General features: G+C 51.5%; 1 protein-coding gene across 2 annotated transcripts in view; it reads right to left on the bottom strand.

Annotated features, from left to right (window-relative positions):
• Positions 1 to 1,286: 1,286 nt before the first annotated feature.
• Positions 1,287 to 24,468, bottom strand: part of MROH7 (maestro heat like repeat family member 7) — a 54,566-nt gene continuing 31,384 nt past the window's right edge. For both annotated transcript variants that reach the window (XM_072730835.1, XM_026007011.2), the window contains 11 exons: positions 24,240 to 24,378; positions 22,000 to 22,190; positions 16,655 to 16,792; positions 15,482 to 15,596; positions 10,036 to 10,176; positions 8,580 to 8,759; positions 7,869 to 8,024; positions 7,478 to 7,600; positions 4,544 to 4,646; positions 2,136 to 2,198; positions 1,287 to 1,612 (listed from right to left, as the gene is read on the bottom strand). In XM_072730835.1, the coding sequence (XP_072586936.1) occupies positions 1,368 to 1,612; positions 2,136 to 2,198; positions 4,544 to 4,646; positions 7,478 to 7,600; positions 7,869 to 8,024; positions 8,580 to 8,759; positions 10,036 to 10,176; positions 15,482 to 15,596; positions 16,655 to 16,792; positions 22,000 to 22,190; positions 24,240 to 24,378 (1,594 nt within the window). In that variant the 3' untranslated portion in view covers positions 1,287 to 1,367. The remainder of the gene's footprint in view (positions 1,613 to 2,135; positions 2,199 to 4,543; positions 4,647 to 7,477; positions 7,601 to 7,868; positions 8,025 to 8,579; positions 8,760 to 10,035; positions 10,177 to 15,481; positions 15,597 to 16,654; positions 16,793 to 21,999; positions 22,191 to 24,239; positions 24,379 to 24,468) is intronic.

A 24,468-nucleotide genomic window follows, 5' to 3' on the forward strand; every position in this document is an offset into this window, starting at 1 on the left:
ACGTGGCTATTGTTAGACTCCAAGGAGGCCCATGTTTGTGAACCTTCTTGGCGATGGAAAAGGTTATGTGCCAGGACCACCCCCTTTCCTGCTCTTAGGCCCAGAATCCAGCTCCAAGATGTGTGCTCAGATCACGGCATACATAAATCTAGTATGACTGAATAGTGACAGATTTGTGTCCAGAAGGGCTGCACCCAACCGTGGTCCCACCAGCCGTGCCTCTAGGGTTTCTGTATCATCTAGAGGAAGGAGCTTTCTAAAGCCAATGTTTCCCCACATCTCTCCCCTGCTTAACACCACAGTGTGCCTTCACGCTGCTCCCTGAAGCCTCCCTCCTTCACACAGCTTCCAAGGCCGCAGTGACTGGCCCTGGCCCTGATACTCCCAACACACACACTCTAAGATCCCCTGAACCTACCTATCAGCAGCTGGTCCTCAGTCCCATGTGCCCTGCTGTCCTGTGTACAAGCCCACCATGTGATCATCTTTCGAACCCCTCTAGTGGGGGGGTCTTGTCTCTGGCAATCCTTCCCTGACACCCCAACTCCCAGCTGGCTTATGTACATCCTTTGGACTTCACAGCTCCCGTGAGTCCCTTCATCAGAGCACTGGGCTGTTGGTGTCTTTACATGTCTCTGACACTTCTATCAGACCAAAGCATCTCAAACTCAGCACTTTTGACCATTTGGGATAGATAATTCTTCACTGCAGGGCTGTCTGTGCACTGTAGGATGTTTGCAGCATCTCTGGGCTCTACCCAACAACCACAAATGTCTCCAGATATTGCCAAGTGTTCCCTGCAGATCAAAATCACCCCTTTTGAAAACCACTCCATCAGACTACGAATTACTAGGGCCTAGGACTGGTCCTGTTCTCCTCCTGCACCCAGAGCAGGCCTGGCCCAAGTTAGGTGCTCAGTGAATGTTACCTGAATAAGAGACAGACAATATCTGAGCAGAGACCCAAGAGGTCAGGGTTCCGGGATATGTGTATGTCATGGGGCCGGAGAGTCTCCTTTTCCTTCCCCTACACCCCAATCGTCATCCCCTCTTGTTCTTCTGCCCTCCCAGTGGGGGAGGGGACACTGAGGCATGCAGGAGACTTGCTCTGTGGCCTTAAGGAAGCCACTTCATTTCTCTGAGCCTTGGCTTTCCAACCTATAAAATGTGGATGAAGCAGCCTGTGTGAGACTGTAACCATTGGCCGAGTCCACAGTGAAGGTCATGCTCATCTCAGGTGTGTGTGGCACAGAGCAGTAGCGCCTCCCAGGAGGAAACACTCAGGGGGAGAGGTAAGCCACGTGGCATTTATAGGGGGCATGGCTGTGGCCGTGGCCGCCCCTGAGGAGGGTTGGGGGCTCAGGGACATCACTGCTTCAAGGACATCTTCCAGGAGCCCAGCAGCTGCATGATCCAGGAGCGCCGCTGGTGGGAAGTGGGCAGGTTCTCACAGCTAGGGCTCCAGCGGTGCGTGGTGACCGGGTCGCACACCCATGAGTCCCCGTGTGGCAGCGGCCAGGAGTTCCGCCAGCAGCTGGCCAGGATGTGGTCCTGGGCCTGGGCTGCATAGATGCACACCAATGCTTCTGGGTCGTGTCTCAGGTCTTCCAGAGCTGGGTCATGGGGAGGGGAAAGGCCACTTTTTAAGACCAGGCCCCCACATGGATCTCACAGCTCATCCCTCCTTCTCATTTCCGTGCCTTGGCTTAGGCACTCTGCTTAGTATCCCCTCATCTCACCTTCCTTCCTCCCAGCTCTTCAAATTGTGCCTGCCTTTTGAAGCCTGAATCAAAACCTGCCTCCTCCAGGAAGCCTTCTTGGACTGCCCCAGCCTCATGCTCCCATTAGTTTTCCCAGTTACAAAATTAATCTGCCTCCAGTAAGAGTCTGAACTACTGGCCCTGCACTAAATGGTTTGGGGCTTGTTTTCTAGCCTGGTTCCTTAGACTGTAACCTCCCCTGGGCTGGGGTGGTGTATGCTGTCTTGGTGACCCCTTAACCCTACTCGCTGTGGATAAAGACTAGCGCAGCTGGACTGAGCTGAAGCCACTTGCCTTCTGTCCCCTGTCACCCACTCTGAGCCCACTCATCCTCTCACTGGCCCCTGAGATCTCAAAGATGTAGGATATGACTTACCTGCTTTCACTTCGTTCAGACGGTCTTCTGTCATTATGCTCTCCATGCAAGGGACCAGGGACCCTTGAGTGTAATCCAAGAGGTGAGTGCATCCACCTCCTGACCCCGACCCCCGCCCACAGACCAGACCTCCTAAGAGAAGCTCTCCCATCCAACTTGAGTCTCACGAATGAGAACATTCCTTTTGACCCTGGGACAGGTTCCCCAAGAGGGGTCCCAGGAGACGTTGGCAGGCCCAGAGGGCAGTGATGGTGCCAGGACAGGGACAGGATCTCGGCTACAGCTGACTGTGACAGTATCTCGGCTACAGCTGACTGTAACAGTGTGGCCATTGGTGGTCTGAGGCTGGCCCTTAATGTCCTCATCTGAGACTTGGGGAGGTGTTGCCCTAACTGCCCCCTCCTCCAGAAAGTTGGAGCAGCATGAATATAAAGGACATGGAGTGCTTCATGTACCTTTCAGGCAGGTGGTCGATGGGCCCTTGGAGGGCCTGAGACTCTGCTCCTCGACCACACTCAGCCCTCCCCTGCTCCACGCCTGCATGCCTGGCTCCCAAAGCACCTGCAGGTCCTTGAACCCACCAGGCCAGACATCTCTCCTATTGTGAGGCCCTTCCCACATTTCTCTCCCTCACTCATTCTATTTATCCTTGACTATTCAGCTTAACATATTACTTCTCCAGGAAATCCTTCCTGACCCTACGCCCACACTAGGTTAGGTGCCTCTCTGGGTTCCCAGAGTGTCTGAGTTTCTCCGTCTGTATATACTGTGATGTACTTCGTGACTTATGAATATCTCCCACCAGGCCCAGGGTCCCAAGCTTAGCTCCACTTGGGGTGGGAAAGTGGGGAGGGCAGTCTCTAAGGATCTTAAATCATAAGCGCAATTGTCTGCATGGATGCATTTTTCTGGGGAAAGTGTTCATAACTTTTTCAGGATTTCATAAACCCACAAGAGTTTAGAAGTCACTGCACCAGGTCTGGGGTTGTGCTGGGGGTGGATGCGTCCTCTCCTCTTCCCAAGCACAGGCCCCTGGCACAGAGAACAGACTCAAGTGTTAAACACGAACACTTTTAGATATGATTAATTTGGAGCAAGATTTAGAAATGTCCACATCTAGGAGATAATGTCACTCTGTGTGAGAAGCTGCCTCTGAGCAGGCCCCCACAGTCTGAGGGATGCCTCCAGCCCTGGGCATTGCTTCTCTGTCCCTGCCTGGAGCATGTTAACAGCACATACACCCCCACCCCAGCCCTACGCCAGATATCCACATCACCTCCAGAAGACTTCTCTGTTTCTCTACACTAGACATGGTACCTGACATAGAGTGGAGCATCAAGCAGCATTTGCTAACTGAACCAGTGAATTGGTGTGTGGGTGACTGGACTGATGCAAACCACAAATGAATCGGGGAAAGGAACTAAAAGAAGCATCACTTTTCAAAGTGGGGGATGGAGGGATCCCTGGGTGGCTCAGCCGTTTAACGCCTGCCTTTGACACAAGGCATGGTCCTGGGGTCCTGCGATCGAGTCCCACATCGGGCTCCCAGCATGGAGCCTGCTTCTCCCCCTGCCTGTGTCTCTGCCTCTCTCTCTCTCTCTCTCTCTCTCTCCCCACGTGTGTGTGTGTGTGTGTGTGTGTCTTTCATGAATAAATGGATAAAATCTTAAAAAAAAAAAGTAGGGGATGGGAATGTCATCCTCTCCAAGCTTCTTTGCAGCGGGGTCTCCTAGTCCTGGTTAAGAGTGTGTGGTTGTTAGCGGAGGGGAGGGGAGTAGCTGGGAGGAGACATTCCCACATGCCATCAGAAGGGTCTGGGATGAAGTAGGGGATTCTGACTGAGGGGAATCTAGTTGTTTTTCCCCCAGAAAGGCAGAGGTTGAAATTATGGGAAACATGGTGTGAGCACCATGAGCACCTTGAGGGAGCACCTTGACTAGCCAGGCTTCACATTTTTAAAAAATATTCTCCTCTGACCTGTGAAACAGGAGCTAATCCCCATTTTACAGGAGTAAATAACTCCGTGGAGCTGAGATTCTATTTCACTCTTTCTACTGCACAGCTTGGCCCCTCCTGACACAGTCAATGTTAGGCTCCCACTGGGCCTGGACCCAGGCTGCACTGGGGCTTGGGGGTGGGAAGCAGCGGTTCCGCTGTGTACAGTTGCCAAGGTTGTGACCTGCACAAGGACTTCAGGCTGGATCCACCTTGGGGCCCACTTCCCAAGCAGGTTTCTTAAAGGAGGGAAGACCTTTCCAATTTGAACTGCTACTATCTGCTGGCAAACCTCATACCCAAGGGGAGGTGTTTCCCAGGCGCCCGAAGGACTGGCAGCTTCCTTCCAAGGGGAGGAAGCAAAATGGACAGGAGGCAGAGTCCCAGCAGCAAAACTAGTTTTGATAGGTTACCTATGAACATGACTGAGTACTTCCGGAGGGAGGCCCGGGAATTCTTGGCATACTCCAGGCTCTGGCTGAGGAATGTGAAGGCGCTGTCCTGGTGGGTAGTCACCTGAGACAAAGAGAAAGCCCAAGAGCGCTGGGCCCTCCTCAGAGGTACTAACTGCCCATCCACCCTTCCCAGAACTAGGAACGGTGAGCCAAGTAGGCAGCCAAGCCCTGGCCCCTTGCCTCCTAAACTTCTCTGCCACCCATCCTGGCCTCTCTGCCTGAGGCCCCCAGAGCCCAGGCTTCATCTTCTCTTCGCGGATTTTAACGATCCTTTCCCTGGTCTTCCTGCCTTGGGTGCATCCCCTGCCAGGCCACCCCCTGCTGCTGCTCAAAGGAAAGTTCTAAAATAAAAAGTCCGGCCAAGTCAGAATGGACATGGTATGCAAGGGACATGATAGATAAGGAGTCAGCTCTGATCAGGGTGAAGAATTCAAGTTACAGAGCAGTGAAGAATAAACTGGAGAGTTAGGTCTCAAAATTCCTTAAGAGCCAGACAGGAATAAGGCTTACTTATGCATTGGAAAATAGGAATCCAGGAGCCTTTCTTGATAGAGCAATGACAAAGCAATGTTTTGGGCAACATAGTCTGACAGTGGTGTTCAGGATGGGTTTGATCAAGGAAAAACTAGGACACAGGCATTGTTGAGGGAAATAAAGAAGAATCTGATATGATTACTCTCCAGTTGACAATCTGCACGTCAGTGAGTAAACTCTAGTCCTGGCTGGCATCAAAGCCCTCATGATCATGCTCCTCAGCCTCAGTTTCTACCAATGACTCTACCTCTATGCACACTGAGCTCCAGTGCCAGGATGTGGCCTGGCTCTCCCCAGATCTGTGCCTGGTGCAAGCAATTGCTCCTGATGGGCCTGCCCATCCCTCTCTTCTTCATCTGATGCATCTCTCATCCCTTGAGGCTCAGCTCAGAAGCCACCTCCTCTCTGAAGCCTTTCTCAACTCTTGGATAGAGCTGCTCTCACCATGCTGCATGTTCCTACAGCATCTTGCACAGCTCTTGTCATGTCACCTATGACATTGCACTCTGATTATTTATACCTATCTCCCCCACAGGATCCAGAGCTCCCCCAAGAGATGGGACCAGCTCACTCAGCTCAGACTCAGGATATTCCTCAGTATCCTGGACAAAGCTTGGTGTGGCAGAGATGCCCAGAAAGCATTGGATGGATGGATGGATTGATGGATGGATGGATGGATGAGTTACCGCCCCCTCCTTAAAGCTAAAGCTAGAAGTTGACCTTCACATGAGCAAACCTGTTGATGCTGGAAAGAGCAGAAACAGAATCTAAAGGGGTCTAACGCAGACGTCACAAGCCGGCAGCCCACAAACCACAAGTCATTGGCAGAGCAATGACCAGCACAGCGTTTTCAGCAAGCTAAATTGATTGCTAATTAATGTCTTATGAAAATCTGGGTTTGTGGCTTTTCTTGTGAAAGCAGAGGACCCTCTCATGCTTTTAACAGGGCCTGGGCCCTTTTAGGTTGACCACTTCCACATCACCTGTAATTATCCTCCGCCCAGTCCCTGGTCACTGTAGGTATTTCAGTTAGTGCCCTGGCCAAATGCCTCCTCTGGGCCTCTTCTACTGTCTGTGAAATGATGGTAATAATACTAGACCCCGGAGTGCAGAGGTCTTAAGTATTACTGATAAATGGTAGTGGCCAGCCCCTCTTCTGAATCCTAGGAACAATCTGTTGCCTTGCATATTTTCATGAGATTGGTGTTGTGAGTGCTGGCATGCCCCACCCAGATCTCCCTCCAGTGGGAAGGATTAGTCCCCTAACGCTGGGGACTGCCTCCGAGGAACAGAACTGCTGGCCCAAAGTCAAGTCCCTTCCCAGGGTGGCTGGCATCCAGTAACAAGTGGACATGGGGCTGTCGACCCCAATGCTGCACCCTAATAAACCCCCTACATGCTAATCCCTGTCTTTGAGTTTGCATCCTGAGGAGGCTGTGACAGCAGGGGAGGTAGAGGAGACTAGGTGGCAAACCTTCTAGCATGTGTGCCATGGCATGTTGGTGGCCTGCTCCTACCCCAGGATGCCCTCAGGTGTTACCTGGAAAGAGGAGTTTGGTGGTTAAATAAGTTTGGGAAACCATGGATTCAACAGCCACAGAACATCTCAGCATAGAACATTTCAGAGCCTTTAATGAGCTGGTGGCCTTGAAAATCCCCAGGAGGAAGATGGTGAAGCAGTGTTTCCCAAACTTATTCATCTTAGAACCCCTTTTCTCCTCTGTGGGGCATTTCCTGTGGGATGGGTGTCTCAGAGAATTCAGCCTGGGAATTGCTGATGCAGAAAAGGGAACTAATAAAGCTCTTAAAGCAGGGCTGTGACACAGACAGACTCATGTTTGTGGTTCTGGTGGCCCAAGTGGGGATGGGATGGGATGGGGAGAGATGAAATTCAAGGCAGAGAGAGCCAGGGGGTGGATGGATCCACGGCCCGCCTCGGAGACATTGGTGCCGCACCTAAACTAAGGGCAGGGACAGTGAGGACAGGGAGGGAAAAAAGCAGACGCAGAAATGGTTAGGATATTTAAGATTGATCGAACGTGGAAGGTGAGGGAGATGGAGACTCGGATAATTCTAGGTTTCTGCTTTGGGCATCTAGAGGGACAGAGCAGAATTGAAATGGGAAGGCCATAAGCTGAAGTGCGTGTGGTTCAGCAGGAAGGTGTCCGGTAAGCCACTGGAGAGGGACACTGGAAGTGAGAAGCTAGAAATGTAGATGAACGTTCAGGACCCATCAATGTGTTGGTAGCAGTGGAATTGCCAGTCAGGATGCTCGTGCAAGAAGGAAGAGAAAGGGGGAAAGCATCGCCCACCTCCTACGCACTCCTTGGGAACCACTGCAGTTTCCAAAGCACTCACAAGGTACTTGCATATCTTGGCCACCGTCTGCTGCTGGTTGTCCCAGGACTTCCGGCTATAAGCTCTTTTCGGCAATTCCCATGCCATGAAGCAAGAACAGTGGAACAGGGTCTTCATACATTTCTGGAGACCAACAGGAAGAGAGTACAAGAGCTGGGGAATTCCAGGACAGCCGGAACATATTCCAGGGGAGAAAAAGTTTCGTGAAACTGAATTTGGGAAAAATCAGTTCCTATTTGAAATGCACAAGTGACGTTGTTCCCTTTGAGCAGGGATTCGGACACGGCTGCCTTTGGCAAACAGACTCGTCCATAACAGATTGTCAGTGACGCTGGCTTGGTTTCCGTAAAGTGAGGCTCGGCCACAGGGCCCGGCGCCTGCACACACTCACCTGGCTCACCTTGGCGTTGCCCTCTTGCATGGTCAGCAGCAAGGGCACCAAGGTGCTGATCAGCTGCTCCTCCACGGCTGGGGTGTGGGGCGACCGCAGCTTCTGGACCACCTTGCCGTACAGGTTGATGCAGGAGGAGCGCACGTCCTCTCGTGACTGGGGCAGATCCAGAGGCTGAGGCATGCTCTCTCCTCCAGGAGGCTGCCTCTGAGCCCCCCATGGATGCACACAGCCTTCCTTCCACTCATTCTAAGGGGAGGCCCTCCAGGCACAAGAGGCACAGAGATGGAGCAGAGAGGAGGCCACCTGGTGGGGTGACCTGGGGCCAGTGTCCCCTCTCACTGGAGCCTAGGTCCGGAGCTCTGCCCATTTTTCCCAGCCAGGTAAACCCTGCTCACCTAAAATGCCAAGTGGAAAAATGCCCCCCCCCGCCCCCCGCCAGACCCAGCTAAAAATGTGTGCCCCCTCTAGGTGGTCATTTGCAATGAGGTAAGTGTCCGGGGAACCTTGATTACAAAAGGATCCTTCTCTGTGCAAACCACTTACAAAAAGACACACGCCAGTTGGAACAAAGCGTCCTTTCCCCTGGGCTGACTGAGCTTGGCCCTGCCTCGGTGGGCCACGGGAGCTATGACAGCCCCCAGAGTAGTGAAGAGCCACCCTCCAAAGGCTGCCCCCCACCCCCACGCCCACCCCCATGAGATCCCTTACATCGCTGAAGTGTGGCAGCAGGATCTGCAGCATCTCCACATAGACCGAGCTGTCCGTCAGCTTCCGGTCCTGCCCCTTCAAGATGGTCTTGATGTTGTGGGCGGCCTCCACCACCAGCAGCCCATCCATGCTCTTCAGCCCCTTCACCATGGAGGGCAGGAGGGCCTGCACCTTGGCAGTCTGCGGGGCAGGACCATTTGGGATGTGGGCTTCTACCTGATGGCAGGGCCCAACAGGTGGGAGCCCCAGCTTCTGATTCACTGAGATGAACTTGGTGAGGCAGGTGCCACCTCCAGGCCCTTGGTCATGCCATCCCACCTGCCTAGAATGTCTTCACTCAAGCTCTTGCTGTCCCCAAAGTCCTCTTTGGCCTCACCGACTCCTTCCTGGTCTGGATACCTGAGGCCCTTGGCTGCCACCCCCCTGTTGGCACCAGGTGGATGACCTGCATTACTAGTTAGCCTTCTGAGTCTACATCCTGCCCCTTTGTCCCTCTATGCCAGGAGCTGCAATGGTGTCTGGTAGGGGAACACAAAGCTCTTTTAAAATGTTAATATGGGGATGGCTGGGTGGCTCAGCAGTTGAGCATCTGCCTTTGGCTCAGGGTGTGATTCTGGGGTTCTGGGCTTGAGTCCCTCATTGGGCTTCCTGCATGGGGCCTGCTTTTCCCTCTGCCTATGTCTCTGCCTCTTTGTCTCTCATGAATAAATAAATAAAATCTTTAAAAAACTGTTAAGATGCACCAACAATCTGGGCCTCAGGTTCCTAATCTGTAAAATAGGAATAATTACTGCCATCCCCAACCCCTTGTATACATACTGCCTTCTGGGTTATTGTGCAAAAATTGGATTAAAAACTATTTCAAAAAGAATAAAGTCTGGGGCACCTAAATGGCTCAGTCAGTTAAGTGTCTGCCTTCTGCTCGGGCCTTTTTTTTTTTTTTTTTAATATTTTATTTATTTATTCATGAAACACACAGAGAGAGGCAGAGACACAGGCAGAGTGAGAAGCAGGCTCCCTGTGGGGAGCCCGATGCAGGACTCAATCCCAGGACCCAGGGATCATGACCTGAGCGAAAGGCAGACACCTAACCACTGAGTCACCCAGTTGCCCCATTCTGCTTGGGTCTTGATCACAGGGTCCTGGGATTGAGCCCCTTGTCGGCCTCCAACACTCAGTGGGGAGCCTGCTTCTCCTTCTTTTCCTTCTCCCTCTGCACCTCCTCCTGCTTGTGTGCTCTCTCTCTCCTTCCCTGAAATAAATAAAATCTTGAAAAAAAAAAAGAAGAAGAAGAAAGTGTATAGGGAATTATAAAAGGCTATCCTCTTTACAGATGGGGCAACTGAGGCAGAGACAGAAACGGATTCCAGCATCCGAGAGTCTGTGATGACCAAGCTCCCTCCTTCCTCCAGCTCCAGGCCTGGCTGGGCCAGGCTCTCCTCTGCCCTCTGCTCACCTTCTCAGTCCTGCGGGCCAAGATGACCAGGCCTCGGATGCACAGCACTTTCATGATGGGGTCCTGGTGGTTCAGGCCTTCTGCCATCCGCCCCAGAGAGTACTCCTCCGGGATCCGCCGCACCTGCTCCATCTGAAGGAGCTGAAGGAGTTATGGTTAATTACTTCCTGAGCCGAGGGACAGGGCAACCCCCACACACACACCCCCTCCCCGGTCTCCCCAGGCACTGGGAGTGCACAATGGATGGCCAGGGGCTGAGTGTGGGACATGAATGATGGCTATCTGGTTAGTGCCGTCCAAGGCAAGCCACAGGCCTAAGTTTAAGTTTTCTAGGAGCCACATTAAAAAAGAAAAAAAAAAAAAGGTGAAATTAATGTCAGTAATTGTCAGTAATGCATCTTATTCGACCCCATATATCCAAAGTATTATCATTTTGCTATGTAATCAAATTAAAAATTATTGATATATTTTATTTACACTCTATAAAAATTTTTTTGAACCAAGTCTGAAACGTGGTGTGAATTTTAAACTTACAACACATTTCAGTTCAGACAGACACATCTCAGAGGCTGAATAGGCCCCACGTGGCTAGTGGCTCTCATGTCCCATGGCACTGCTCTAGTTGGTGACAGCCCCTGGCTCCTGCCTCCCCAGCCATCAGCGTGGGTGATGCTGAAGGCTGTCCTCTCCGCCTGGCTTCACTCTGCCCACTGTTCTCGATGAGCTCTGCCCAGGACTTTAACTGGGCACGTGACACCCAAGTCACCATCTCTCGTCTGTGCCGCTGTCCAGAGCTTCCCAATCAGAAAACCAACAGTGGGCCATACATGTCCACCTGATGTCCATCAGCACCTCACAGCAAGGCTGAACATGTCACTGTCCAGCTCAGAGCCTCCGTGCCACCCTCACCCCACTTTTCACCATTGGGCCCTGCTTGCCCCTGGGGCCTCATTCACTCCATGCCCACCCTACACCCAGCCAGCTTCTCCCCAAGTGGCCCATTGTTTGTGGAATGCCCCAGGCTGTTTTGTCCTTTCTGTGCTGGCAGGGTTCTCACCTCCACTCCAGCCCCTACTCCCTGCCTGGCTCCCTCTAAAACTCGGCCCCCCTTGAAGCCGTGTTTGACAATGCCCCTAGGCCTCACCCAGGTGGACTGCCCCCTTCTCTGGGCCCCTGGGAGCCCTGACCACGAAAACCTGAGTGCCCCTATTTGCTCATGTGTCTGCCTTCTCCATCCCACTGGGGCTTCCTTGAAGACACACGCTGAGCGTTTCTCCCAGGGTCCCTGTGACCTGACACAAGCTCTGGGGTAGAGTATATGCTTATGGAACACTTTTGGTACATGAGTTCAGGCCCAATGTGAAATTTGGTTCCTTTCCTCCTTAGACTTGCCCTTCCTCCTATGCTCCCATGGCTGGGTTTAGCACCACCAGTTCCCCCCACACCCCATTGTCCTAGCCAAACCAGGCATCACCCCATCTCCTTCCCCTCCCCCCCACCTTCCACCCATGACAACCAACTGTTTTTTAGTTCTTGCCTGGTCATCCTCATAAACACTTCGACTATCTGTGTGGTCTTACCTCTAGTGTGACTATTGAGACCCCGTGTGGGTATGATGAGGAGAAAGAGCTGGGGAGAAGGGCAGGGGGTGGCCCAGAGCGGGAGGAGGCAGTAGAGGAGGGGCTCCACCCTCGGCCCATCCTCCACCCATCATACAACTGATACTCGGGTCTGCTCTGCACCAGGCTACACACTAGAGATGCAGAAAAGAGTACTGATGGTAAGAAATAATAATAGTGGGATCCCTGGGTGGCTCAGTGGTTTAGAGCCTGCGTTTGGCCCAGGGCGTGATCCTGGGGTCCTGGGATTGAGTCCTGTGTCGGGCTCCCTGCCTGGAGCCTGCTTCTCCCTCTGCCTGTGTCTCTGCCTCTCTCTCTCTCTCTCTGTGTCTCATGAATAAATAAATAAAATCTTTTAAAAAAGAAATAATAATAGCAACATAGCTGACTCACAGACAGTATTTCCTAGGTGCAGACACTATCCTAAGAGCTTTACATGAACTCATTTAATCCTCATCAAAACCCTAGGGGAGCCTGGATGGCTCAGTCAGCTAAGTGTCTGACTTCTGACTTCAGCTCAGATCATGATCTCAGGATCGTGGGATTAAGACCTATGTCAGGCTCCATATTTAGCAGGAAGTCTCCTGGAGATTCTCTTTCTCCCTCTCCCTCTGCCCGCCCCCCCCCCACACACACAGGCACTCTCTCTCTCTCTCACTCTCTCTCTTTAAAATAAATAAATCTTTAAGAAAATCCTATGAGGTGGGCAATTCATTATCCCCACATTACAAGTGAGGAAACTGAGACACGGCAGGTTCTGGGACTTGCCAAGATCACACAGCTCCTTTGAGTTCACCTGCCTTTGGGAGAAGCAGCACACACATAGACAATCACAGCACAGGCAGCTGGGGAAGCCTGGGTGGGCAGGATATGCGAGCTACGTCAAGGTACCACAGTGAGGGGATCCCTGGGTGGCGCAGCGGTTTAGCGCCTGCCTTTGGCCCAGGGCGTGATCCTGGAAACCTGGGATCAAATCCCGCGTCGGGCTCCTGGTGCATGGAGCCTGCTTCTCCCTCTGCCTGTGTCTCTGCCTCTCTCTCTCTCTCTCTGTGACTATCATAAATAAATAAAAATTAAAAAAAAAAAAAGGTACCATGAATGTGGCCCCACATTGGAGTGGCTCTGGCCAAGAGTAGCCCCCCTCTTCTGAGGAGTGGGAGAAGGACTGAAGCTGGCTGAGGACCACTGCTCAGAGTTCCAGGGGAACATTGAGCAGTGGCCCTAAGGTTAAGCCTAGCGCCCCTGACCTTGTAGTGGACCTGGGAACCTCCCCTGGGGTCTGCAAGGTGCAACCTCCACTGTCTCCCCCAAGAACCACTTAGAGAGAAGTGGGTGAGCAGAAATGAGGATCCAGGGACACTTGGGTGGCTCAGTCGGTTAAGCGTCTGTCTTTGGCTCAGCTCATGATCCCAGGGTCCTGGGATCGAGCTCTGCATCGAGCTCCCTGCTCAGCGGGAGTCTGCATCTCTCTCTGCCTCTGCCCCCTGCCCCTGCTTGTGCTCTCTCTCTCTCTCTCTCTCAAATAAATAAATAAAATCTTTTAAAAAGGAGAGAGAAAAGAAAAGAAGATCCAGTCAAGCACACCTAGCCAGAGTCTCTCTGGATCCCTTGAGCTGTGTGGTGGGATCTTGAAGCAGCCTTGTTTTCAGCACCATACTGTGCAAATCCAGGGGTGACATGTGAAAGAGGTCAGCACAGTGTTTGGGATATCTCAGGTCCTCTAGAAACGGAACATTACCTTTCCCTCACCAGGTCCATTGAGGAAATTAGAACCTGGCAGAGCTGGGGCCAGAACCTAGGACGCCTGACCCCACGACCCAAGCTTGTCCTCCTGGAGGTGACACCTTCTACTGGTCCTAGCACGGCCAGACCAAGTGTTCCTCTGGGCGACTCACTCATCCATCCAATCCTTACTTCTTAGGGAGCTTTCAGGGCCGGGGATGTAATGCAAACACGACATGGTCCCTCCTCTGCAGACTCACAGTCCATCTAGCAAGGCAGGAGAGATGCAGGAAATGCCCAGAGGGCCTTGCTGCCTCCTGTCCATCTCACAGACTTTATTCACCTGTCAAGGCCCAGCTCAGATGGCACCTCCTCCAGGAAGCCTTCCTTAACCTTCCACTTTCTGAGCAGAAAGTGAGCCTCCTACCTCTGAACCCCACACTGCAGACCCTGATGATAGCGCAGACCCGGGCATGACAACCAGCAGGTCAGGAAAGACGGGAAGAGTGGTTGTTGGGACAGTGGGTTTTACAAGCATCCAGAGACAGATGAATGGATAAACCAAGTGTGGTGTTTACATACAAGGGAATATTATTCAGCCTTAAAAAAAACATGTAATCCTGAGCCCTGTTAACGTCACGCATGAGCCTCGAAGACATAATGTTGAGAGAAATAAGCCAGACACAAAAGGACAAATATTGTATGATTCCACTTACGTGGATTCCACTTCCGTGAAGCCTACAATGGCCAAGTTCATAGCGACAGAGTAGAAAGTTGGTTGCCAGGGGCTGGGGAGGCGGAACGGGAGGTTGTGTTTATTTTTATTTTATTTTATTTTTTTGGGAGGTTGTGTTTAATGAATACACTTTCAGTTTGAGACAGAAGCTGCACTCGGGAAGGAAGATGAGCAGTTCTGTGGATGGTGCTGCTGGCTGCACGTAGTGAGCGGGTACGTCATGCCCCTGGGATGTCCATGTAAACATGGCAAAAAGGGTAACTCATTTTTAACGATTTTACTTATTTGAGAGACGGAGAGAGAGAGAGGGAGGGAGAGAGAGAAGGGAGGAGGGAGGAGGACAAGCAGACTGCACACTAGGCGCAGAGCCTGACACGGGGCTCAACCCCAGGACCCCGAGATCATGACCTGAGCCAAAACCAAGAGCTGGACATTCAACTGACTGAGCCCCCCAGGTGCCCCTAAAATGGTTAACTTTTATTTTATATATATTTTACCACATTTTTTTTCTAAACTAAAGAGAGAGAGGCAGGGAGGGAGAGATTGGGTTTGAGAACCCAGGAGTCTGGGTTTGAATTCTGAGTCTGCCCCTAACAAGCTGTGTGGTGTTGGAAAATTGACTTAAATCTGTGCCTCAGTTTCCTCCTCTAAAATGGGGGATGAAATAGCATCTGCATCATGGATTATTATGAGGATTCAATGAATCAATATGTGTAAAACTCTAAGACTGTGCCTGGAAGATGGTAAGTGCTCAGTAAATGTTAGCTATTATCGCTGGTGGGTCTCCTCTTCTGGCTCTGACCCTAACCAACCTCCTGAGTCATCCTTCCCAGCACCTTCCCTAGTACCCTCCATGCACTCAACTCAGCTTACATGTTGCTTCCTCCAGGAAGCCCTCCATGATGCTACCACCACCACCACCACCACCACCACCACCTCAAGTTTCCTGTTCTCCCACCGCGGCCTAAACTGCTCCCATCAGAACACAAGTCACTCCCTGGCACCCCATGTTATAACTAGGGTGTCCTCTGACTTCCCTGACACACTGAGAATTCCCTGAGGACTGGGCATAGTTGACTTCATATTTGTATCACCAACCTTGCATCTCTAATCTGGTGCTCCGCACAAGGCAGTGCCCAGCCAAGGCTGGAGGTTGCCTGGGCATGGAGGGGAGTCTGGAAGGAGTGGAGACAGGAGGAGCAAAGGGAGACCCTATGAGGTCTGTATGTTCTAGAGCACCCAGGCCCATGAAACTCTCCATTCTTAAGTACTGTTTGCACAGGAGAAATGACCAGGAATATAAACTGAGGCCCATGCTCCAGGGCCTGGGGAGGAGGAGCCTCACCCCGTGCCTGCTGCCCCTCGGTACCTCCACAAAGAAGGCGGTGGCAGTGATCTTGTGCTTTTCGTCACCTCTCTCCAGGAGTGGGATGAGCAGGTACAGGATGCGGCATAGCTCCTGGCAGGAGTAGTGCACCATGGCCCTGGGAGTGAGGAAGGGTGAGCAGTCCCCTCAGGCTCTCCCGCCCCAGGGGACCTGCTGGGGAAGTGGGGGGTCTGATCTGACACTCTAACCTCTGAGCAAGTCAGGGGCACCTGGGGTCCTGGGTTCCCAGGATTTCCCACCTGGAGAGGATCTCAGAGGCCATCTAGTTTAACTGCTTTGTTTTACAGACGGGGAACCTGAGGCTCAGAGTGGGAAAGCTTGCCCAGGAGCACAGAGCATATAGCTCTTTGCATGGTGCCTAGAGCATAGTAGGTGCTCAATAAATGTAATTGTATCCTGAGATCCCTGCAGGAACCACATTGTCGAAATCGAGGTCCCCCTTCCTGACCCTACAGGAGGCTGTGTATAGTGGCAAAGGGAAGAGCCCCGGTCTGGGTCAGCAGGTCATCTCCCAGCACTGCCTATTCCTGGCTGTGTGACCTTTCGTACATAGCTGTCCCTCTCTGGACCTTGGTTGGCATCCTGCTGTGCTGGTAACCCCTGCTCCACCAGTCAGCAAAATGCAGTGGAAGCTAACCTGTGCTGAAACCTTCCCATATGTCAGGAGCTGTTCAAAGTATTTCAACCCTTATCCTAAACCCTGGAGATGGCCCCTATTATTATTTCCACATGAGCAGGGCAGGACAGAGGGTGGGGGGAACCTGAGACCCAGAGAGGGACAGGAATTGGCCCTGAGTCACACAGCTGAGAGGTGGTGAGCTGGGATTCAGACCCAGGCAGCCCAGCTCCAGGGCCACACTGTAAACTACTCACTACACCACCACGTCTGTATTAGTATAGGAACTAAGTCCTAATGCAGCGAGAAAAGGTGCCTCGCATGTAAGCTGAGTGCTCTGCGGTTGCCAGGCACTGTTATGGCCTGTGAGCGTCCACAGAGCGTGTCCACCCACCGAGTTGAACGCCACCCCACCCCCCAACTTAGAGGAGGTGATGGGCTGAGGGAAGGTCTTGCCCAGAGACAGGTGCAAACCCGAGTCTCTCCCTTGCTGACGACTCTCCCTCCCCCCACCTCTGCCCCCGCCGCCCCAGCCTCACCTTGCCAGCAGGGACACTCCCCGGTGGTGGTTCTCCGCCTGCCCCATGAGTTCCCAGCCGCCCTGGTCCTCCAGAAAGGTAGCCTCATACGAACAGCCCATCCTCAGCAGCAGGGTTTTCACCACTTTGACCACCCAGCTGCCAAGACAAGGGGGCTGAGACCTCATGCCCCCGCCTCCATGGGCCGGGCCTCCCTCCACCCAGCCTCTCCCATCATCAGCTCCCATCTGGCCACACAAGTTTCTCTGGGCCTTGCTGATCATTAGGTAGTAGTCACCAGTGTACCCGCAAAAAGCGGCTTTTTAATAAGTTTTTAAAACTCATTAGCTTTGAGAAAGAGAGTAAACAGAAGCAAAATTCCCCCAAATGGTACTTTACCCTCCCTTTTCTTCTGAGCCTCTTCCCTGGAGGGAGGGGTCAGAGCCAGGTGTCCCCAGCAGCCCCCCAGCCCCTGGGCCTGCCTCTTTCTCCCATCCTCTCCCCTTCATGCTCCTGACACGGCAGCCTCCCCACTCCCACTCACTTGTACACAAGTGGCCTGAGTCCTTTACCCTCTCAGGGCACTTAAGGAGGGATCCCCCAACCTGGATACACAACAGCAACCCTGGGGGCAGTGTAGGTGGGAGGTAGGGGGAGCTTTCACAACCCATGGATTCATGAGGCTGGAAACCAGGAGCTTCGGGTCAGCTTGAGCAGCCTTGCTGTGAAGGAGCAAGAAGGGGGGACAGCTACCAGCTGATGCCCTGCTGTGTTCTCGGCACAGTGCCGGGTGTCCACAGGTGTGTGTGTGTGTGTGTGTGTGTGTGTATCCCTTTATTAAAATGAAAAGGGGGGATCCCTGGGTGGCTCAGTGGTTTAGCACCTGCCTTCAGCTCAGGGCATGATCCTGGAGTCCTAGGATGGAGTCCGATATCGGGCTCCCTGCATGGAGCCTGCTCCTCCCTCTGCCTATGTCTCTGCCTCTGTGTGTGTGTGTGTGTGTGTGTGTGCGTGTGTGCGTGTGTGTGTGTCTTTCATGAATAAATAAATAAAAATATTTTAAAAAAATAAAATAAAATGAAAATGGACAGGGGTGCCTGGGTGGCTCAGTGGTTGAGCGGCTGCCTTTGGCTCAGGTCATGATCCCGGGGTCCTGGGATCAAGTCCCGCATCAGGCTGCCTGCAGGAAGCCTGCTTCTCCTTCTGCCTATGTCTCTGCCTCTCTCTGTGTGTTTTTCATGAATAAATAAATAAAATATTTTAAAAACTGGGCAATGTGTGAAATGAAGCTTACATTTAAACAAAGTTTTCTAGAAATGTAAGCCCTCGTTTAAAGAGTTTATAATGTATGGACGTGCCTCAGGAGATACTGAGAGTTGGTGGTTCTCGTGATTCAAGACAAAGCATCAAAGCATTTTAGAGATCAGGTGATGTTCAGGAATTTGCTTTTAATTTTCATGTCTTGGGTTTTGTAATGACTACTGATCCAGTGTGAAAATTCAAGCTTCTACTGAGACCAGGGCTTTCAGAACCATGCAAGCTTTGCGCTGATTCTTTGAGACGTGTGCTGTCAGTTACAGTCCTGAACCAGCAAAGTCACACACACACACACACACACACACACACACACACACACACACAAAACACAGGAAAGGAGAGAGGGGGGCAGGCTCCAAGTGTTGCCCAACCTAAGAGCCTGGGGCTTGCCCTCCCCGGCCCTCCCTTCCCCCACCTTCTTCCCTCACCCCCAAAACTCCAAGCACTGGCTGAACAGCAAAGCAGAGACTTATGCATTTTCATTTGGAGGAGGAAGATTCGACCTTCCAGTCAAACACCAGCACCTTTAACCAAGACCAAATGAGCCTCCTACATATGTTCTCCTCCGTGACTCGACCACCCTCCCCTCCGAGTGTGTCCCCATCTCTAGGAGCAGCTGGTCACCTGCTCTCTGCCTGCCATGGGGACAGCTCTGAGCTCAGGAACTCCACAGGGAAGGAAGTGACTTCAGGGTTTCAGACAGTCGCAGCTTTCACCCAGGCCCCAGTTTGTACCAGGTGGGGAACTCAGAATCAGGCCAACGCTTTTGGACACAGAGCCACATCATAGGTCACTGCTCTCTTCCCCCGTTTCCTTGATCAGGCTCCAAATTTTTACAAAAATGACTCTACCCATCTTCCTTCCTCCCCACCCACTCCCAAAGACCCCAAATAAGGTCTGTGCTGCTTTGTAAGAAGGCAGAGGTGACACTGCCGGGAAGAAGGCTGTGGGTGGTGGTGCAGGTCCTTTAGATCCCTCAAACGCCCACTCTGCGAGCTCCACCTTCCTAGAAGTTCCCCAGCTTTTCCCAGCAAAGTGGAGCAAGTGTTGCCCGGTCCTCTTGTTGCGGGATGGGGGGGTCAACGACCCAACACATTGCTGCACCAAAGCCCGAGGCTGCCGCAGGGTACAGAAGCTGCACTGCACAGGTGGACACTGGGCTCTCTCCAGCTCCCTCATCCAGGCCTAGCTCAGGGGGTCTTGGGAGCAGAAAGATCACGCCCTTTATCCCTCAACCGTCAAGGACTTTGCCACCTCGTGTTCCTCTTGCTCCTCCTCTAGCACCTTCTCTACTCTCCCCGAACCCACCAGCTCTCTGAGCCAAGGGTGCCACCCTCCCGAGTGCCAGGTGCTCAGACTTGGTGCTGCAGCCTTGGCACGTGGTGTCCCGCTGTGATGCGGGGTCCTATTCGGTCCTTACAACACACCTGTGGGGGGATGCCTGGGTGGCTCAGTGGTTGAGCATCTGCCTTAGGCTCAGGGCATTATCCCGGTGTCCTGGGATCAAGTCCCACAGGGAGCCTGCTTCTCCCTCTGCCTGTGTCTCTGCCTCTCTCTGTCTCTCTCATGAATAAACAAATAAAATCTTAAAAAACAAAACAAAAAAGAACTCTGGGGCAGGAATCACTTACCCCATCTCATGGGCAAGAACACCAAGCTGCCAAGACGTTAAAGTGGTTTAGCCAACATACAAAGCTTAAATAAATGATGGGACCAGCACTCAAACCCAAGATGTTCTGACCTTAAGCCCAGCTATGCAACTGCTTGCCCTCAGTGCCTCAAAGTGTACCTCTCTGAGCACAGCACACAACAGAAGCCAAAGAAGGGGGCAGCCCAAGTGGCTCAGCGGTTTAGCACCGCCTTCGGCCCAGGGCCTGATCCTGGAGACCTAGAATCGAGTCCCGCATCGGGCTCCCTGCATGGAGCCTGCTTCTCCTCTGCCTGTGTCTCTGCCTCTCTCTCTCTCTCTGTGTGTCTCTCATGAATAAATAAATAAAATCTCTGAAAGAAAAAAAAAAGCCAAAGAAGGAAAGACTGCTAAACTCAACTACATACAAATTTAAACCTTCTGAGCGGCCAAAGATCAGAAAATAGTTACCAGTTAAGTGACAAACTGGAATACAAGTAACAAAGAGTTAATGTCCTTAATATATAAAATGCTCTTACTAATTAACAAGAAGGGACTCTTAAGTGGCTCAGTGGTTGAGTATCTGCCTTTGGCTTAGGATGTGATCCCAGGGTCCTGGGATTGAGTCCTGCATCGAGTTTCCATGCAGGGAGCCTGCTTCTCCCTCTGCCTTGCTCTCTGTGTCTCTCGTGAATAAGTAAATAAAATCTTAAAAATTAACAAGAAAGGGGATCCCTGGGTGGCGCAGCGGTTTGGCGCCTGCCTTTGGCCCAGGGCGCGATCCTGGAGACCCGGGATCGAGTCCCACATCGGGCTCCCGATGCATGGAGCCTGCTTCCCCCTCTGCCTATGTCTCTGCCTCTCTCTCTTACTCTCTCTGTGACTATCATAAAAAAAAAAAAAAATTTTAAAAATTAACAAGAAAAATTCCCAATAGTCCTATATAAAATCGGGCAAACAATGCTCATAGAAAAGGAAACACAGTGGCACTGGGTGGCTCAGCTGGTTAAGGGACCTACTCTTGGTTTGGCTCAGGTCATGATCTCAGGGCCCTGAGGTGGAGCCCCGCACTGGGCTCTGTGCTCAGCGGGGAGTCTGCTTGGGATTCTCTCCATCTCCCTCTGCCCCTCCCTGCTACCACTCATGTACATGCATGCTCTCTCTCTCTCTCTCTCTCTCCCTCTCTCTCAAAAAAATAAAATCTTAAAAAAAAAAAAAGGAAACAGAAATGACATTTCAACCTCAACTTCACTCATAATAAGAGAAATGCAAACTAAAATGACAGCATTTCTTTTTTCAACTTTCAGATCAGCAAAGATATAAACACCCTCTGTTCCCTCATGCTGGCAAAGGTGTAGGAGACAGCCATTCTCACAGGATGCAGTGACCTCTGGGGGGCAGAGGGGCATGTGGCAAACTGGATGCTTTAGGGGGTACTCCATTTTCCCCTTCATCACTCACTGGTCAAGAGCACTTTCTGCTACATATCCCTGTCTCAGCTTGAGATTGAAATGCAGAAGCACATTGATGTGCCCATTCTACTTTCAGGAACTTGTCCTACATGTACAAGCACATGTGTGCATAAAGACATATCAATTAACTCATTGCAGTATTATCCATAATGGCAAAGGGCTGCAAAGTACCTAAACCAAGAGGATCCTGGTTAAATAAAAGATGGTATATTGGAATATTATGTGGATGTTAAAAATAATGAGGCAGCTCTATGTGTATGTTCTCCTATGATATAGTATAAGCTGAAAGCAAGAGTGCATAACTGCAAATTACACTACTATTGGTGTAAAAATAAAAATATAAATGTGTGCTTATCTTTACATAAACCACTTATAGAAGGGTATGAAAGAACCTGGCTCTTCTGGAGGAGGCTCAGTGAGTAAGGAGAGGAAAGGAGACTCACTTTTAATGTCTTTTGAGATTTTTACCCATGTACATCTATTACGTACTGGTTAATAATTGAAAATAAAACGGCAAGGGGTGCCTGGGTGGCTCAGTCAGTTAAGTGTTCAACTATTAATCTCAGCTCAGGTCATGATCTCAGGGCTGAGTTCAAGCCCTGTGTGGAGTCCACTTAAAAAATAAAATAAAAATAATAAAATAAAATAGTGGGCCTTGGATACAAATCTAACACAAATAATATCTCTAGGGAGGGAGGAGGAAATATGAAATTGTGAGCTCCTTGGGGGAAGGCTGATTCTTTGCTCCCATCCAGCACCAGGCAGATCTGACACACGCAACACCGCAGGTGCTCCCAAACAGCTGTTGAGCAAATTATCGGCTCTCTTGAAAGTGTGCTTCTGTTTCCTCTTTTAGTCCCAAAGCTAATTTCTACTGATGGATTGCCCGAAAGACTTTAGGAAGGGCCTTGCTAGGTGGCCCTTCCCCAGCCAGGGACAACAGGACATACCGCACGGGGACGAAGACAGAAGGCTGAGTGTCCTTCTTGGTATCCTTGCGGAAAGCCATGCGGCCTGGCAGGTTGAGGCCGATGTGATAATGGACCTGAATGAGCAGGGCCATGAGAAGCTGGGGGTAGATGCGCCTCACACGGCTCACGCAGCTGTTGACCGACAGGAGCTCACACAGGCCGCTGGCTGCCTGTGGACAGAGGGGAGGCTGGCAGGAGGCTCCTGGGGGGGGGGCCTGGACTGCTTCTCTAGCAGGTCGGACCTAGGTCTTTGTTCTTCTCTGGCTCAAATTAGTAGAGCCCAGATCTCTACACCCCCCACCACACCCCAACTCCTGGCTTTACTGGTGAGCCCCACACCAGAACAACAGCCTGCCTCTTTGTGGTGTTGACAGAGCCCTGAAAGAATGCGGTGGAGGGCTCCTCTCATATCTCTTGTGAGGTAGAGTCTTGATCCCATTGTTCAGCTGAGGGGACATGCTCAGAGGAGTGAAGGCACTTATCTGTGGTCACCTAGCCCTTGGGAGTAGAGCTAGGACTGGAACCCAGGCTTTCAGACACCAACTGCCTCATATCCTGCATCTTCCTCATTCATAACACAGGCTCAGAGACCATGGTGAAGCACAGGATTCAGAGGTAGGTGATCTGGGCTTGAGCCATGGTGCTACCATTCACCAGCTCTGTGACCTTGGCTAGGACCTACGATTGTGACTAAGCAACAGCGTCCCCCTCTGTAAAGGGGTAATACCACCCATACCTCCTTCACTTTCCTCCCCCCGAATGTCTTACTTTTTGCTAATCTCCAGAATTCATGAGTGTGCCTGGTACATAGTCAGTGCTCAATTAATGTTGTTGAATAAATAAATCAGTCCAACAAAAAAAAAAAAATTGAGCATCTCTATCTGCCAGGTACACATTAGGTATTGGGGATAGCATGGTGAGTAAAACAGGTCCAGGCACTGAATTCATGAATCTCACAGATTACTCAAAAACCCCACACATTACTGTCAAATCAAATCACAACTGGGGCCAACTCCTCCAAGATAATGTATGTGAAGCAAAGTGTAATATGCACAGATATGATCATGTCAGGGAGATAAGGGAGGGCTTTCTTGAGGAGGTGATGCTTCAGTTGAGAGCTAAGGCATGAGTAGAAGTTAGGTTAGTAGAGAGCTGTTCAGGAGAGGGAACAGCATGTGCAAAGGCCCTGTAACAGAAATAGCATACTATGTATGAATTTCTGACAAAGAACAAGGCTGGAGGGACGCCTAGGTGGCTCAGTGGTTGAGCGTCTGCCTTTGGCTTAGGTTGTGATCCTGGGGTCCTGGGATTGAGTCCTGCATCAGGCTCCCTGCAGGGAGACTGTTTCTCCCTCTGCCTGTGTCTCTGCCTCTCTCTGTCTCTCATGAATGAATGAATGAATGAATGAATGAATAGATAAATAAATAAATAAATAAATAAATAAATAAATAAATAATTTTTTAGAAAATAGAACAAGGCTGGAGCCATGCACGTAAGAGGGACCATGGAGTGTGGTTAAGGCCGGAGAAGGGCACAGGGCCTTGCAACACAGGTAGGAATACTGTGTTATTTTCAAGGGCAATGGGAAGCCATTGAGGGGATTGAGAAGAGCAGATGCACATTTTCAAAGATTTTTTGGCTGCAGTACAGATTGAAGGGCCTGGAGTGGAAGCAGGGAGAGGAGCAGGGGTATTATCCAGCTGGCTAGGACCAGAGCTACAATGACAGAGGCAGAAAGAAATCTGTCCCTCCACCCAGCTACCTTCCTACAGTCAGAGACCCCTTTCCCTCTGTGTTCCCAGGACTGAGCTTGGAGCCTGGTGATGAGCACGTAAAAATTTTAGGTCACTAAATGAATGAATGAGTTACCTCATTTTATCTTCACAACCAGCACATGAGGCAAATTTCCTCATTATCATTTCCATTTACAGATGCAGGGACTGAGCTTCAGTGAGGCAAAGTGACTTGCTCAGGTCCCCAACTAGTAACATAGTCATGCCAGTTCTCAGACCCAGGTCTGGGAGCCCTCCTCCCAGGCCACTGCCATCCCCGTAGGCAGCAGCACGGTGCCGTCCAGGGGGTCACGAACAGAGCCTGGACACAGAGGTGCCCAAGCTACACAACTAGCTCCTGGCAGAGCCGGGCACCAGAAGCTGGGTGCACTGAGCTCGCAGGAGGGGAGGAGTGGGGAGCACAGGGTAGGCCAGGCAGGTCCTCACCGCTAGGGGCACGATGGAGGCCCGGCCCTTCTTGGTGAAGGGTTTCTCCTTCAGACTGGTCAGGAGTAGGTCCAGGAGATCTCGGACGTCACAGCTGGGCTTGCGCAGTATCAGCTGCCTCCACATCTCTGCACCATTACTGGGAGGTCAGGGGTGGAGATGATGATTGGGGACCGGGGCGCTGGGCCCACCCTGCCTCCCAGTGGTTTGGGGAAGGAGAAGGGAAGAT

This window comes from Vulpes vulpes, chromosome 12 (assembly GCF_048418805.1).
Source record: "Vulpes vulpes isolate BD-2025 chromosome 12, VulVul3, whole genome shotgun sequence".
In the NCBI taxonomy this organism is placed as follows: Eukaryota; Metazoa; Chordata; class Mammalia; order Carnivora; family Canidae; genus Vulpes; species Vulpes vulpes.